Raw genomic sequence first — 17,715 nt, 5'->3', positions numbered from 1 at the left:
CGTACTTTTTTCTAACTTTGCCCCCCCCCCCAATCTATGTAAATGTGTTGATTTTGCAGTATCTGGCATTACAGAACAGATAGCTCAAATGGGGTGTCTACATTTTAGGGCCCCTATACACCACATGTTTAGGTACACCTATACATATTGGGCATCAAACTGTTCAGTGAACCCCAGGCTTTCATATTTGGGGTGTGTTACATTGATACCTAATGATGAGTGGGAGATATGATGCTGTAGAGTGGAAGCTTTGAAGTCATTTTTCAAAAAATTCACCAATTTCTATAAAACATTATAACTTTAGGAAACAATTGCAACTTTGTAGTTTGGAGTACAAAGATATATTTACCCATTTTTGATTCACCAGAATCTGTTCTTTCTAATAATGGGTAGTTTTCTAGGGTAAACCTATTGTTAGTGGAATGTTTGGCCTTGAAATCAGAAGTTTGCCGTTTGGGGAGCGGTGCTTTGGGAATTTGCTAGTGTTCTGCTTGTAGATTTTGATCTATACAAGTGAGAAATCTCCATAAAACTATATATATTTGGTATTGCCGCATTCAGGAGGCATAGACCTTTCCAAATCAGCTGTGTTCTTGTACATAAAATAAATGATGTTTCTGATATATGTGATTGTTCTTTGTGAAACGTGATTTTTTTCATTTTATTAGACACTTAGAAGCCTATATTTTTATACAGAAGTAGAATTACACCAAAATTCTTGCATATTTTGAAAGTTCAGGTTGTCCTGAAAAAAACAATATATTGTTATACTGGGTAAACTAAAAGACCACCCCAAGAAAGGCCCTTAAAGTGAAAGAGTACAAAATGTCTAAAAACTGCTTGGCAGTAGATGTTCGCATCTAGGACAAAATGGCTGGCAGGGAAAGTGTTAACAGAAGAAGAATCCTTGGAAGAAAATAAATTGGAAGCAACTGGCCACAAATCTCCGGTAAATGTTGCCTTTAGAAAAGATAGAAAGGAACAGGGGTCCTCTAAAAAATGAGCTTCTTCATCAATACATGCCTCAGCCCACTCCAAGGCCTTACCTCCCAAAAGAAACAGAATAATTAACTTGCTTATCATATTATCAGGGGCTTCTTTGACAAATGGAACCATAGAAAACTTCTTGCACAAATCAAGTAGATCATGAAAGGAATCATCTTCACCCTCATACCTTTTAATGGAGGAAAGCCATTCTGCAGATTGTTGTAGTTCAGACTGCACAGCAGAGGTGTCACCAGCAGGCTCCTGATTAAATGGCTTGATCATTCTGTCAGGCTTGGCCACAGGTGAGTGGCTGGTAGTTAGGAGCCTTGGTGCTGTATAACACGAGTACAGCGGGTATTTGAGGTTTTGATAGGCCGGAAACATGTTATGCAGAATAGTATTTTAATAATGAAAAGTATGGCAAAATAACAGATGAACAAAAGATAAATAATATAAGTTCTTACACCAGGTTGGTGGTTAAGGGCAGGCAACAATAAAGCAAGTCCGAGAAACAGGCTGAGGTCGGGGGCAGGCTGATGGCAAAACAAGTCCGTATGGCAGGCCGAGGTCGGAGGCAGGCTGATGGCAGAGGATAGTCCAGTAAACAAGCCGAGGTCAATTACCAGGAGATCAAACAGAGAGCAGGTAAGGGGAACTGTAGCAGAGAACAAAGGCACAGGGAACAAGGCAGGAATCTCAGGACAAGCAGGAATCTCAGGAACAAAAGCAGGAATCTCAGGAACAAAAGCAGGAATCAGGCGTCACAGGAACAAGGAGTACGCAGGATCTAGCTTGGGAGCTTCAATGATCAAGCACCGGGGTAGCATTAGTAACAGGCTTATAAAGGCCCTTAATTATCAAATTAACAACACCTGGTAGAGCAAGAAGGAGGAGGAGGAGGTGAGCAAACGTAAAAGGTAAAACGTCTTTAATCATACCAATAGAAGCAGGTTCCAAAGGTCTCCAGTGGCTCAATGGAATAATGCAGGAGCTTGTGAGAGTATAGTTCAGAGTTCGATCCCAGGTAGCTCCTGACACCTATAGGTTTAGCATCTCTAAAATACTAATGGTCTAGGACTGTTGTTCCAGGAGTTTTCCATTTTTTTATTTTGTTAGGAGAGTCAGTGACACTGCACATGCTCAGTGGGCTCTGAGCAGCTGTTGAGAAGCTAAGCTTACGGGTCGTCGCAAATCATCAAGCAGAAAATGAGGTTGGTCTGTAATAAGATGATGCTACAGGGCTGATTATTAAATTCTGATGCTAAATGTGTTGGTTTCTTAGCTGCTGTCTACCAATAAAATTATTTGCTTATATGAGCCTTATATTGTGCCATTTATATTAGATATGTATATATTCAGTATATTGTGAGTGGGTCCCTAAGCTCAGTGACAGCAGCACAGAGCATGTGCAGTGAATCAGCAGAAAAGAAGATGGGGAGCTACAGGGGCATCTTTGGAGACACAGATCTTTACTGCTAAAGGGCTGTGGTGGCTTCGGGCTGTTATAGAAGCCCAACACATAGAGGCCCATTTATTAAAGGTCAAATTTTTGTGTTATTAGAACTTTTTGAAACCACAATTAAACTGTTTCTCTACAACCGAAAATACTAGGAAAGCTATTAAAAGATCAGAATCTAAAAAGCCCAAATGAAATAAAAAATAATACAAATATCTTTAAAACCTCTAAAACTTTGAGTTTTTCGGACAATTACTAGCAAAAAAATCGGAAAAACTCTAAAAGCCTGAATACTAAAAAAAAAAAGGTCCAATAGGGTCAGCGCAGCTCCCATTGACTTATATGGGACCTCAATAGCTTTTACTTGTATTCGTTTTTCGTAGTTTTTACACTTAATAAGTTTTAAGAAATTAATTTTTAGTACAGTGGCCCCTTAAGTACAACATTTCTGTTTTACATCTTTGGTTAAGCTTTTTAGTTCTCCTTTTAAGTACAATTTCCAATCTTTACAGTGTTCAGGACACCAAAGAAGATGGCGAATACCTGATTTCATCAATGGGCAAGTCAAATGTTATTCACTGTGTGCCTCTGTCCTTTCCACTTGTCCTGCTGTGCCATGAATATTTCCTAGCAAATACTTGTACAAGTAAATGTGGAAATAGAATAGGTAACAATGCAATAAGATCACAGGGATAAATTACACAACATGATTATTCAAGTCACGCTGAAAAATGGGGAGAAACAAAACACACTGATAACATTAATCCATAACGTTCTGTTCTGCTGAATGACAAGCAAACTGAATCCATAATTCGTTCCGTATCAATTAGAAGACATTTTAGAAGAGGTGTTTTATTTATGGTAATGGTAAACTATTCATTGGCCGATATATGCAATAATGTAAACTTTCAGAATTATAACATCATCTTCATCAAGTGTAGTATATAGTGATGGGCGAATTCGCATTGAATTTCTGCGTTTCTCCGCGGGCAAACAAATTCGAAGAAAATATTCTGGCAAATAAAATAAGTCGCTCACGTCAAAATCGATGTGCGTCAACACTATTAGGACACCCATTGACTTTAACGCTGGCATCAAAATTGATGTGGCGTCATTTTTGAGTTTCACCATTTTTTTTTCTGAATTTTTCGCAAATTTCTTGGGAGTTCGGCAAATTATACGGTGAAGCAAAATACACTAGTAGTATATTCAGATTATAACTGCTGTCTGAAGGAGCTTCCAAGAAGAGCCTGCTTATAATAAGCGCAAAAATAAAAAGATTATTATCTTAGGTATGGGACCTGTTTTGCAGAATGCGCAGGACCTGGGGTTTTCCAGATAACGGGTCTTTGTGTAATTTGAATCTTCATACCTTAAGGGGCAGATGTATCAAGGGTCGAATATTGAGGGTTAATTAACCCTCGATATTCGACTGGCGAATTAAAATCCTTCGACTTCGAATATCAAAGTCGAAGGATTTTGCGCAATTCGTTCGATCGAACGATCGAAGGAATAATCGTTCGATCGAACGATTAAATCCTTCGAATCGAACGATTCGAATGATTTTAATCCATCGATCGAAGGATTATCCTTCGATCATGAAATTGTTAGCAAACCTATGGGGACCTTCCTCGGTAGGTTTTAGGTGGCGAACTAGGGGGTCGAAGAAATTTTTAAAGAGACAGTACTTCAACTATCGAATAGTCGAACGATTTTTAGTTTGAATCATTCGATTCGAAGTCGAAGGGCTTAGTCGAAGGTCGAAGTAGCCAAAAAAAAACATTCTAAATTCGACTATTTTTCCTCTATTCCTTCACTCGAACTTAGTTAATGGGCCCCTAAGTCTACTAGAAAATCATGTAAGCATTAAATAAACCCAATAGGCTGGTTTTGCCTCCAATAAGGATTAATTATATCTTAGTTGGGATCAAGTACAAGCTAATGTTTTATTATTACAGAGAAAAAGGAAAAAAATTGTTTTAAAATTTGGGTTATTCTGATTAAAATGGAGTTTATGGGAGACGGCCTTCCTGTAATTTGGAGCTTTCTGGATAATGGGTTCCTGGATACCTGTGCAAGAAATAACCTGATTGAAAAAGGGACTAGCTCCCGAAACATGTCGTGAGTGAGAATACACCAATAAAGGGTGATTGCAGACTAAGTACTGTCTGTTCCTGGTCTGTTTCTAATTTCTATAAATTGAAAGAAGACAGGGAATTACATATTTGCAGGGTGAATATAAGCTCACTGTTTTTTTTTTTTCTTTCAGCAGTTTGAGTAGGATATGAAGATACCAAAACTATTTGTTGGTCCTACTAGGACCAGACTCCCATTACTAAGTAGGGGTAATGTATGTTTCATAAAAATGGCATGCCAGGGTGCTTTTTTTGTATTATCTGTTATATTTTATTAACACCTTGTACTTCAATAGTTGGCTGGTGTAAGGAGCACTAACCGTCACTCCTTACTCCGTCTGCATCTTCCCCAGGATGGCGGCATGCAGGGGAACACCGGACGCCAGCACGTCAATCCGATTGCGGTGTCATGACACCGACGTCCAAACATCAGCATGTGACGCGTGATGTCATGACGCACGTTTTGTCGCAAAAACCTACCTTTCAAAGGACGCCAGAGGCCTACAGACATTGCCCAAATATCGGTTGCCCGATTATAGGTTCAACTGATTTTTGACCAGAAATCGATTGGGTAGGCCTGTCTGAGTGTCCAAAACACAGGCAGATAACCCGCTAAAATCTCTCTCTCCACCTCTAATTTCATATTGTAAGGCGTCCTCGGCGCGTCCAAGATGGCGGCGCCCAGAAGAGGCCATGCGGCCGTCAGACACCAGTGTAGCGCTGGCGTTTTCATGCAGCGTATTAACGCTGGCGCATCCTTAGACGCTGGTGCATATTCTGGCGCATATTCTGACGCACATCCTGTGACGTCACCTAGCGCGTTTTGGCACGAATATCCACCTATTTAAGGTCGCCAGAAGGTTCTCTCAGTGCCCGAGTATAGGTTCTTCTATCTAGAGTTCCTGGGTGTTTTCGTATGATAGATTCTAGATTCTCGACCTTTGCCTGAAACCTCGACCTTGATTCTTCGCTGCCTGGACTGACCTTTGCCTGAAACCTCGACCACGAAACCTTGCTGCCTGGACCGACCTTTGCCTGAACTGACGATTCTTCTGCCTAATCCATTGTACCGCGAACTGTGTTTGCCTATTGGCTTCCTCCTTGGTCCGCACTCCAAATTGTGCCTACGGGCCCTGACACATATGACCATCGGGAGTGCGATGTTTATTTTTCTTTTAGCTGGTTTGAATATGCAAAAAAAAAAAGGCTGGTGGTAAGGTGCAGCCTTGATAGGTTCCCCAACCTCTGCATCACCATAGTGAGATAAGGACAACCTAGTGTTGCTTGTTGTTGGTAAATTGTTGCACTTGAATAAAACATAGGTTATCTGAAAGCGTAATGGGGATTCCATTATGATGCACATGGCCCTGATATAGTTCCCTATGATTAAGGGATTTACTCCCGAAACGCGTTAGGTTTTACAGCAGCAACCCCAATAAACCTATTCCAGAAGTGCCGTCTGTCTGTCTGTCGAGTCTAATAAACGTTTGCAGTGGGGACACTGCTTGACTGAGCACCTGGTTTTAGGAGTATGCGGTGAGCAGTTGCGGTCCTTTTTTGTTCTCTACCTGATATAGTTCGGACGGCTCCACATTGCCATGTTCTGAAAGGTCTCTTGTGGTTGCCTGGACCAATCACATGTACAGTACAGTAAAATCAATTATTTATGGTGCATGAGTGGGATCCAGGATAACAATTGGTGATGGTGATGACCCTTTAGAGTGTAAAGTAGAGATTGAATTTATTTGGGGGTATATTGGCTCCCCCGATTGATTTAAATTTTTCTGGTCATTTAAGTAGTGATCTTGGGCTAAGATTATGAGAGGTTAGAACATCTTTATTAGGCTTAGGTATTAGTTATACATTTGCTCATTCATTTTTGGTTAAAGCAGTTTTCTATCAATTACTGTATATGTTGAAGTACTGCATCAGGCAAATTAGCTTTTAATGAAGTGTCCATGAGAAGGCTGTTGATTCTTATCCAGCCCAACATATTCTTTCTATGTGTAATTGCTCATCATGTATGATGATGAGGATTTGGTGGAGTAGGTCATTGGCTATTTGTTATATGTCTGTCACTGTTTCTCAGACCCCTCAGATTTTCAGGTCACCCCTTCTAGGCCTTTTCCATAGGTCTTCTATATTATTTTCCAGCTGTTGAAGCAAATGTTGGTGGCCCTGATGCTTCTGATCTTCACGGGTCCACCCATCATGAAGGTGTCCAAGGCATTATCTGGACCTTTGTAGAAACTTTCCAAGCAACTTTCCCCACTACTTGTTTAATGTTTAAAAATGCAGCCAAGCAAATGAGCTTTAATAAGCTTATCCAGATGTTCTCTTTCTCTCCCCAGCTAGATACCCATAATAAATATCTCTGGGTTACCTCCACACTTATATAGATGGGTTCATTGGCTGTAGAAGGGTGCTAAGGGGCCAATTTATCATGCTGTGTAAACATTACCGGTGATGTTTGTCATGGCAACCAATCATATCTTTGCCTTTGTTTTCTAACTGTTAAAATCTATTTGCTGATTAGTTGCTTTACTCCACTTTTTTCACAGCATGATAAATTGGCCCCTTAGCGCATACTTGACTGTTTCGAGAGTGAAATCGAGAGATCATCTAGGGGTATGTTTTATTAGTCTTTTGAAACTATCTTTTTTTAGTACAGGTATGGGACCTGTTATCCAGAATGCATGGGACCTGTAGTCTTCCTGATAATGGATCTTTCCGTAATTTGGATCTCAATAGGCTGGTTCTGCTTCCAATAAGGATTATATCTTAGTTTGGATCAAGGACAATGTACTGTTTTATTATTATTAAGAAATAATTTTTAAACATATGGATTATTTGGATAAATGGAGTCTAAGGGAGACAGCCTTTCCATAATTCAGAGCTTTCTGGATAACTGATCCCATACCTGTAGTAACAAATAAGACATATTTTTTTGCACTTTTAAAAAACTAGAATGTAGCTCAAAGAGCTGCATCTTCCTCTGAATACAGCGCTACCTATGGTCAGCAGCACAGTATTTGTAGGAAGGAGGTGGTGATCAGCATGTGTGACCCCCTTAGATGCCCCCTAGCTTGCATCCCGTTGAAATGCACCATATAGGGAGCACCAGAGGCCACAAGATGCAGGATAGTCAGGTACTAAATATTTTTCTATGGACAGGCTTCAGACGTCACTGTGCATCCCATCAACAATATTCCATCATCTAGTGCGGGGGTCCCCAACTTTTTTTTTTACGATGATCCACATTCAAATGTAAAGAGAGTTCGGGAGCAACACAAGCATCTAAAATGTTCCTGGGGTTCCAAATAAGAGCCGTGATTGGCTATTTGGTAGCCCCTATGTGGACTGGCAGCCTACAGGAGACTCTGTTTGGCAGTACACCTGGTTTTTGTGCAACCAAAACTTGCCTCCAAGCCTGGAATTCAAAAATAAGCTCCTGCTTTGAGGCCACTGGGATCAACATCCAAGGGCTTGGTGAGAAACATGTTGCTAATGAAACACTGATCACTGATCTAGTGGAAAGACTTCCTGGACGAGTAGAGTTGTTTCAGCAGCAAAAAAAGGACCAACTTCATATTAATATAATAAAATGAAATGTAGTATAGACAATTGTGTACTGTACATACTTTTGGCGTGAGGAGCTTAGTGGTGAACAACAGTGTTTCTTTTAGACAGCGACAGTCAGTGGAACCATGGGCCAAGCAGGCAGTTCCTTTGTTTCACATGCACAGCTGCTCATTCTTCATCAATCCAAAGTAGATAAATTAAGTTCTGGCAAACCAAAAGTTTGCTGCTTGACTTTATATGCTTATCAATGTATATGGTTGCAGCTGCAGATTCTTTGCTGGGGCAACATCAGACAGAAAATGCTTTGAAACAAACTATTGTTATGAATTGAGAAAATGGATGTTTAGATTTAAAGAGACATTTTGAGCAAACAATGTGATGTTTACTATCATTTAAGCTCACTGGTTATTATACATGTTGCAATCTTTGTGCCCTGTATTCCATTACCATCCATGGCATTTAAATAGGAAAGTGATCGTACTAATAAACACTTTGTGAATTGCTAGTCTCTGATAGCCTTGTTCTACTCTGCAAGATGAGCCACATAGGTGTCCCCTGCCCCCTAACTTGTAGGTCATATAGAAGTGCAAGTTATGGAACACCAGTGGATGCCATCTGCATCAGGACCCTGTACTTACCACTTACCACCTACCCCATTTGCTTTTTTAGCCCCCAATGCTGAACTTCCATCTGGGGTTTTGATTAAATGCCCTCTAGTAAGTTGTAAAAGGCTTGATTGGTATAGATGTAGAATAAAGGTGGCCATAAACAGGGAGATCCGCCGTTTGATGATGTCGCCAAATGAGCGGATCTTTCCCCGATATGCCCACATTGAGGTGGGAGATATCGGGCTGATCCGACCGTGTGCCCTAACAGATGCAGCCGTGATCCAATGGGATTTTTAAACCTGCCCGATTGACATCTGGTTAACTTTCGGCCGGATATCGATCGTGGAAGCCCGTCAGAGGGCCCCACACACGGGCCAATAAGCTGCAGACTCGGTCTGTCAGCAGCTTTTATCGGCTGGTATATGGGGGCCTTAAGAATGGACTACTGGTTGTACCCCCACACTGCATCTCCTGAATGAATGGATCATTTGCACACCGTATGATACACTTACATGACTTAGTTGAACCAGCTGACTCACTTTGGACAGTCTGCAGTAATTACAAACCATCCTATTTCAAAGACCATTAGCCATTTTAGTTGTTGAGAAACGAAACGTTATAAAACTAAAAAAATAAAATAAATGAACTAATGTAAGAATAAAATTCTCGGTGCTTGCATCAGGTCTTGTAACCCATAGCAACCACTTGGTAGCCCACATGCACAGGTCATGGGTCTTATTTCTGCCAGGGGACATTCTTAAATATGTGAGTTTTTGTACATTAATGTTAGAAGCTCCAATAACTCATTTCTTTTTTGATTATTCTGTATATACTTTTATATGATTATAAGGTCCAGTGCTGTTGACGCTTTGCTTACAATGGGTTACAAAACATGGGACAAACTTTGCATCCTCCCCAGTTATTCGTTGCTCCTTTTTTGTCCTGTGGAGGGCAAGTGTTAACGGCACTGGAACTTATAATCATATAAAGTGATATATTGAATAATAAAAAAAGAAATGAGTTATTGGGGCCTCTAACATTAAAGTACAAAAAAAAAGATCATGGCAACTGAAACGTCCCCTGGCAGAATAAAGACCCATGGCCTTTGGTTCCCGGTGCCCCTAGAATTATTGGTTGAGTCAGTTGAGGAGCTGCTGATTTCTATCTGAATTTCCAGTCACACAGCGTAAAAAATAAACCACTAGGAAACTTTTTTTTTTCATTTTCTTTTAAATTTTACCATTTGTGATTGGTTTTAGAGCATTGTGTGATCTAACAGAAGTTGTGAAAGCAATAAAATAATGAACTAAGGAGAAAGAAAAATATGAAATGTTTCAGTAACAGTAGGGGCGGAGCCAGATAAAAGAGAAAAGAATATATATATATAATTTACAGGAGTACACAGTAACCCTTTTCGTGCCACAGGGTTGCAATGCAACTGAAAGTGTGGGGGAGGGGGCCGTAAGAGAGGATCTGCATAGCCTCTTCAATGTCACATTCATGGTAATCTCAATAACAAATCTGAGGCGTCTCATTAGGCAATGGAAGCTGCAGTCGGAAAGGGGGTGGAAGACAGAATGGAGGTATAATTTGGCATTTTACATACAATCCTTCTGAAGTCATGTGCACGCCCGCATGCTTAGTAGCTTTTGCAAATTAAAAATGTTTTGCTTTTTTTTCATCCTGCCACACAAACCTTGGGAAAATGTCCATTGTCTCATCAACAGGCAAATTCCGGTCTCAATGGAGAGGGTTTAAAAAAACAAGTATGCAAAAGAAAAAACCCCAAAACATGACAAATTACAGTAACAGTACAATTAGATTCAGAATAAACAAATACAACATTCTCTTTCGTTTTCCAAGATATGTCAATTTTACATTGAATCAGTCCAGTCTGAAACACCACTTGGGTGCCCAAAGTGGACATATCTGCTTAGTTGACCAAACAGACACTATTTTTAGCAGCAATGCTGCTTTCAAGGCATTCTGGATGGAAACATCTGGAGAGTTGCCGGTGGGACATCTACACAGACACCAACCTTCGATTGTTACCTTTGATAAACACCAACTGCTGTGGAACCAGGGAATAGGTTTGGGCTACTTGAACCAGAACTACCTGGGTTATCTATCGAAACTGCATTTTACAGTAGCCGATAGAATAAACCACTTCAGGTCTGGCATTTAAGGGGTAACAAAAATTTAGCCATTGTATGTAAGGCGGTTACTGGATGTTACGTAGGGCTACTGGGTCTTCATTCTTTTGCTTCTTCATACAGTTTAGCTCTTCTTTAACGGACAATTGTCCCTCTAAACAAACTTTTTTTCTTCCTTTGTGTACACATGGTCAATGTCTAAGGGATACCAATAATGTGTCCTAGAAGATTTACCCTAAACAAGGAGCAATTACACAACAGATTGCTAATATAACCTTGAAAAGTTCTACCTTCTCAAAACCATCACAATACAATATGTATATTTATAACATATACAGGTGCATGCAATGTGGTGATGAGTTATCTCAGGTAAGAAACTTCTATAACCAAACTGTTGTGCCCTAGGTAACAGCTCGGTGGATATTAATGAAAACTTATCTTAATGGAGGGAAGGATGTGTCCTTGAAAGCATTGAAGTCTTCAAGATAAAGCCAAGAGTCTTCAAGATCAAGCCAATTTACAGAAATTCATTATGTTCTGTATAATGAACAATACATACAATACATAAAAAATGCATGGCCAAATAAGGGGGAAACTTAGTATAAGGCCCCAGGTAGTGTTGAATCCAAGGTTACCCAATGACCCTTAGAACATAATGACTTGAGTTCAGTTCTGTTGGCCAAAAGTCTCCAGCATGCGGGAGAGCTAAAATTTCCAACAGAGGTACTGGAAACCTTGCAAAATATTTAGTTGTAATTAAATAATAATAAATAGGTTTGAAGAACACAGTATTGATGAAGTCAACTCTACCGACCCTTTCTAAACTTCTTGTGCTACAGAAGAACCTTAAATGGATGGTGGACATTTGTCTTAATCTATAAAATCACTTTCCAGCCTATTTTGGAAGTGGTCTGACCGGTAAGAAAAAAAAGGGGTCGTTAGTTCCCCTATCTGCTACCAATATCTAGAAGAAGCCTATGCGTTTCCATACCTTTCCCTTAAGTGAATGCATCACTAAGGTCATCACTTGGTTGAACATTGTTGATATTTTTTAATGAATACATATAGACATCCCACCGACTAAAGGTGGTCATACACGGGCGATAAAAGCTGCCGACAGACCGAGTCTGCAGCTTATTGGCCCGTGTATGGGGCCCTCCGACGGGCTTCCCCGATCGATATCTGGCTGAAAGTCGGGCAGATTTCGATCGGACGGGACTAAAAATCCCGTCAGATCGGGGTCGCATCTGTTTGTTGATGCGGTCCCACCATCCGACTGCCCGTTAGCCATCGTTAGGATGGGCCCACGATAGGATCAGCCCAATATTGCCCACCTCAAGGTGGGCATATCGGGGAGAGATACGCTCATTTGGCGACATTGTCAAATGAGCGGATCTCTCCATGTATGGCCACCTTTAGTGAGTGCAATAGATTTTATCACCTTAGGTGACACTAAGAAGGTTTACATTCATGTATGTCATTGCAATACAATGCCTTCCGTCTATCAGCAGCAACTTGGCCTTATTTACCCTTGTGCAACCTGGTTGTGTGCTGAGCAGCTCTCAGCCACATCATAAGTAGAAAGACTATTTATTCAGCACCATCTTATCATTAGAGCGCTACCCCATCTTCACAAATGTCTACATTTAGTCCGTACTCGGGCAGAGGAACATAAGGGAGAGTGAAAGAACAGGATGAGAGAGACACAAAACAAGTTCAGCTGGGTTTTCATTTTGAATTCTGGCTTAATACTCTTGGATGAAAAAAAAAATAGAAAGACAAAAGGAACGATATACATATGCTCATTGTTCCCACCACATATTAATCAGCCATTCCTATGGGTTTCCAAAAGAAAAGTTACATTATTATTTAAATAAATATATATTTATATATTTGTATCACAGGTGCAACCAGAATGAGCTTTTTTTTATACATTAAACATGTGGCTGCATATTGAACAAAAAAAAAAAAAAAAGAAAAAAAAAAAAATACCAGTGTTATCACCGTAAGATCACTGTGGCATTATTATATATTATAGCACTTTAGGGATTAAAATGTCATCAATAAATCCCACACCAGATGTGCCTTATTGCCATAGTAATAACATTATAGCAGCTGATAGGGAAAAACAAAGCAGACATGAACGTCTACCATGGAAGGTACAGTATTGGGTTATTGAGAACCGCCCGCTGGTTGCCCAAATGGGTTTCCGCTAAGCTGCAGCCCCCTGACGACCCCTGCATTCCCAAAGGGGTACGGACTCTTAACATCTGCAGTGGTTACTTATCACATCGTCTCATTCAAATTATTACTCTGTGTGCGCCCCTGAAATATATCACACAAGGACAACATAAATATTTGCATACATGAATAGGTAAGCAAAGATATATTCTGAACAGGCAAAAGGAAGGGAGGGAAAATGAAGACTAAATGTTTAAGAAACCATTCAGCAGTCAGACAAAAACAGAGGAAATGTTCAATTTCTGAAGTCAGACCTCCGGCCCTTCCAGCAGTGGCTATTGAAGAATGGAACCAAGATTGGTTGTGTCTAGTTTTCTACAATGGCAAGTGTGGTTTGCACATGCAGAGATGATGATAGCTGAAGCCCTTTGATGGAGGGTTTCAAAGAGCTCTTATTTGATAGGATGAGGCTCTCCTAAACTACGTTTAATAGGAGTGACCATGATCACTAGATATATAAAGGTCATATATAACCTGATGGTACTTTCTAGTTATGAGATATTGCCATTACATACATGTGCAAGGATATGCTGCGTTCACACCAGGGCAATACGTTCAGGGAACTTCTGGGGGGGGGGGGGAGGCAGGGTAGAAGATGCCTAATGAGTTCCAGGTTATAAAATGAGAGTTGTGGGGATGTGCTAGAAAAGGTCACGGTCTTTTGGCGTCAGCTGCCTTTGAAAAACAAAGAACACAAATAGACAAAAATAAACTGAAATGAAATAGCCCCGCCCCCATTTTCCACATAAATAAATAAATATTAACATAAAAAATAAAAATAAGTTATTCATGGAGAATGTCAGTTTCCGCATACATTTTGTATCCATACTGTTTTATTTCCTTTCCCCACTTGCTGTGTGGTTCTTTTTTTGTCATTTTTTTTTTTTTTTACATTTTTTGGAAATATTTACAGCTTCACAGTAACGCCAACGTTTGTTCCTCCCGGCCAATCGCTTGTTTCTCTTCGGTGTATGTGCTCTTTTTTTGTTTTATTCCGTGTCGTATCCATGTACTTGTCTGTGTAGCCATAAGTTCTACAATGCGTTCCAGTCGACATCCTTTGTATGCTTGGGAGTGTGTAAAGTGTACACCTAGGGCAGAATGTACATGTTTGTACCTAGTAGTGTACTGTAGGCGTATCCATGTGAGTTTTCTCTCTGACATCGGGCGCTGTTTTCTCTTGCGTTGATTTTTGTTCATTTTAGAGTTGGTTGTTTGTGGTTGTGCCAGACACATTCTCTCTGGCGCCTAGTAAAATCCTAGGTCATGGCTGTGTTTGCGTTCCATTAGAAGCCAAAAGTTTCTTGTCTTTGGAGGAACCTCTCCGGTGGTGCTCAGCCATGTCAGGCTCAGAGCGCCGGGAATTCTGGCAGCTTCGGGTGGGGGTACCTGGTGGCCTGCTCTGCTGTCCGTTCTTCTCATCTGGTGGCAAGAAGAGAAGGTGATCCAGGGAACACTCCATCTGGGTTCTCGCTGTAACATTTGATCCTAAACGAAATCATCAATTGCACTTATCTCTTGACACAAGTCACACCAGTTTATTTCATTCCTTCCATGCTAGAGGCATGCTCATTATTCAACCCATTCATACACAGTGTTAAAGGGTAACTGTCAATAACATTAAAGAGTTGTGTCTAAAAACAATATGGTGGCATCTGTAATTCTCCCTCACCTGGGCGATGTACTGTATATCATGATCCAGGTGAATATTCACTTTGTTGTTCTAACACTGGCAGGATAATCACCCAGAAAAATACAGAGGTCATCCTTAATGTTATTTTTTTATTCCCCCACCATCCATGTGTTTCCCTGGCTTCCCAACTGAAGGGCAAAAGTTAAAATTTGGAGTTTTTATTTTCACATTCAAGGGGTTATTTATCAAAATCCAAATTTTTTTTGGATTATTTAGTTAAAAAAGGTCTGACCAAACGAGAATCCACAATTTGACCTTATTTATTATTAAAAAAAGCACAATTTAATAAGATCGGGGAAAATCTCGATAAAATCCAGAAAAAACAAGAATTGTATTTTTTTTTAGTTTTTTTTTCCAAAATCGCTCGTTTTTTCAGGCTTTTTCCTGAAAAAAAGCCTGAATTTTTCAAATTTTTGCCCTGAAAAGTCAGAAATAGTCGGATTTTCAGGCAAATTCCAGCGTAGACCACAGAAACGTCCAAATAGGATAGGTGAACTCTCCCATTGACTTATGAAGGGACCCTGAGATTTGGGTCTAGTTTACTCAGGCAGTTCCCCCTTAGTAATAGGACACCTAATGGTCCTTTAGTTAACTGAGGCAGCTATGTCCCCTTTCCTGGGTCTATATTAGTTCAAAGGGTTGTCCACTAGGTGACAGTAGTTTAAAGTATAAAGGGGTTTAGCCCCATGTGCTCAAGATCTTTCCTGGGACCTTGCCTCAATGGGTGGTATCATAGGTCCAGGTCTGCCGGTGGAAAAGCCAGATAGATTTGTTTAATGATAGTGAGAATGGTAATAGTCACTCTAGGAGTGAGAGTCAACACAGGGTAGCTAGTGAGCAGATGTGGCTCCAACAAGGAGAAGTAGTGGGGTTAGGACCCCGTGGTGTTTATTGTTTAAACCACTAGAGTAGGGACTACAGTGGTTGAGTTGAGGAACAGATAGGGTACCAAGACCCCAAGCTGAATACAGTGGGTGAGGTAAGGACCAAATAAGGTGCTAAAATACAAGACCCCAGGCTGAGAAACCCAAGTCTTAGTGTTCATCAGGATATTGCCTAGCGAGAGTGGTAATTATCTTTTGAGTCTGTTATTGCTGCTGCTCTGATGAAATTATCTGTCTTGTATATTAGCTCACCTGGAGTACCTTTAATTCCCCTGGAGGGATTATTGCTGTCTAACACTATCCTGTCAAATAAACAAGTTGCAGTTTACTGCAAGGAAACTTGTCTGACTGAATCTCGTGCTGCACTGAACTACACCAGGTACCGGGAGTTCTAGCCTGGTCACACACAGTCACTAATCCACAGCTAAAGTGAACTTAAAGGAGAAGGAAAGCTAAGGAGGCATTTTATTGCCAATAGATTAGCTGCAATAATGCAAGCTATAATACTATATTTATTCTGTAGAATGTTTTACTATACCTGTGTAAAAAGCTCTAGAAACTCTCTGTTTGTTTAGGATAGGAGCTGCAGCATTAACATGGTGTGACATCATTTCCTGCCTGAGTCTTTCCCTGCTCTGGGCTCAGATTACAGTAGAGAAGGGAGGGGGGGGCGGGGGAAGAGGAGCAAACTGAGCATGCTTTTGCCCAGGGCAATGAGTTTTAAGCTGAAGGCAGGAAGTCTGATACAGAAGCCCATGTGTACACAATAGAAGGAAAGAAATGCAGTGTTTCTTTTGACAGGGGACTCAGAGCAACATTACTTTGGGGGTTTACTGGTATATTTAGATGGACCTTTCTGATAAGGCTTACTTAGTTTTAACCTTTCCTTCTCCTTTAAGGGTGGGCTACACTTATATACAACCCCGGTAGATCTGAGATGGCAGATTTTCGGATTCTGACTTTTTGCAGCCTCAGGGTATAAAAAAAATCTCAAAAAAATATTGTGTTTTCATTTCCCACTAAAAATTCAGATTTTATAGTTAAACAAACTCATGTTTCTCGAGATTTTAGCATTCGGGCTTTAATAAATAACCTCTTAATGTCATATTGAAAGTTGTCATTGAACAGTGCATATGGGCCAGGAATATACACAACTGATAGGGTCTGCTTTGGCTTGTACATGACTTTTCACAACAGATGTATTTTAGCCAACAGAGAAGAACTTTTTACCTCTCTGGGCTGCCCACTGCCACTTGTTACTGGGGGTTTCAGTCCAATAATGACCAGTTATGCATTTTCAGGCTTTTGCAATCAGGCTGCACATTGGGGTGTTAGTGTTACTACGTCAGTGTGTATATGTGCTACAGACCTAAGGCACCGTAAAAGCCTACCTGCCAGGGGCAGTTTTAATGTTGGGTAAAAGGGGAATTTGTCCTTGTCACTCATTATCTGGCATGTTATACAAATGTAAATATTTTTGCATATTTTCAGTATATTAATAAGGAATGTACCTCTCCAGCAGCTGGTTAAAAATACAAATTCTGACATCTGGAAAGGTTTCCAGGAGTTCAACCACTGCTGGGTTTCAGTTGGTTAGACACCCCTCATTTATGTAATAACCCTCCCTTACATAGGGATTAAATAGGCCTTTCTGCATTGTCAGGGGTCCCCTTAGCTCTCCAGCTATACATTGATAATGAGAATTATGTGTGTAAATGATCCAGATACTCACCTGCGAGGGCCTGAACTGAAGGCTGGTCATGTGTGCTCAGCAGTTGTGCCTGAATTGTTTCTACCACTCTCTTAAATCTGCGACTGGGACCTAAATACAAAAGGAAATATTACACTATCACTATCTGTTCCTCATAACAGACCAACGCATTCCTCACTAGGGATGTAGCGAACTGTTCGCCGGCGAACTAGTTCGCGCGAACTTCGACTGTTCGCGTCCGCCGCAAGTTCGCGAACGTCGCGCG

The 17,715-nt window shown here is 40.5% G+C and overlaps 1 protein-coding gene across 5 annotated transcripts in view; it reads right to left on the bottom strand.

Moving 5' to 3' along the window:
• Window positions 1-12,709: 12,709 nt before the first annotated feature.
• Window positions 12,710-17,715, bottom strand: part of LOC108696765 (serine/threonine-protein kinase BRSK2) — a 165,743-nt gene continuing 160,737 nt past the window's right edge. For 3 of the 5 annotated variants that reach the window (XM_018226388.2, XM_018226390.2, XM_041569634.1), the window contains 2 exons: window positions 17,472-17,561; window positions 12,710-14,650 (listed from right to left, as the gene is read on the bottom strand). In XM_018226388.2, coding sequence (XP_018081877.1) covers window positions 14,427-14,650; window positions 17,472-17,561 — 314 coding nt within the window. In that variant the 3' untranslated portion in view covers window positions 12,710-14,426. The remainder of the gene's footprint in view (window positions 14,651-17,471; window positions 17,562-17,715) is intronic. The other 2 variants (XM_018226389.2, XM_018226391.2) reach the window with 1 other exon arrangement.

The sequence above is a fragment of the Xenopus laevis genome, chromosome 7L (genome assembly GCF_017654675.1).
Source record: "Xenopus laevis strain J_2021 chromosome 7L, Xenopus_laevis_v10.1, whole genome shotgun sequence".
Taxonomy (NCBI): Eukaryota; Metazoa; Chordata; class Amphibia; order Anura; family Pipidae; genus Xenopus; species Xenopus laevis.
Note: the sequence above shows the minus strand (reverse complement) of the source record. Positions and strands in the feature narration are given on the sequence as shown.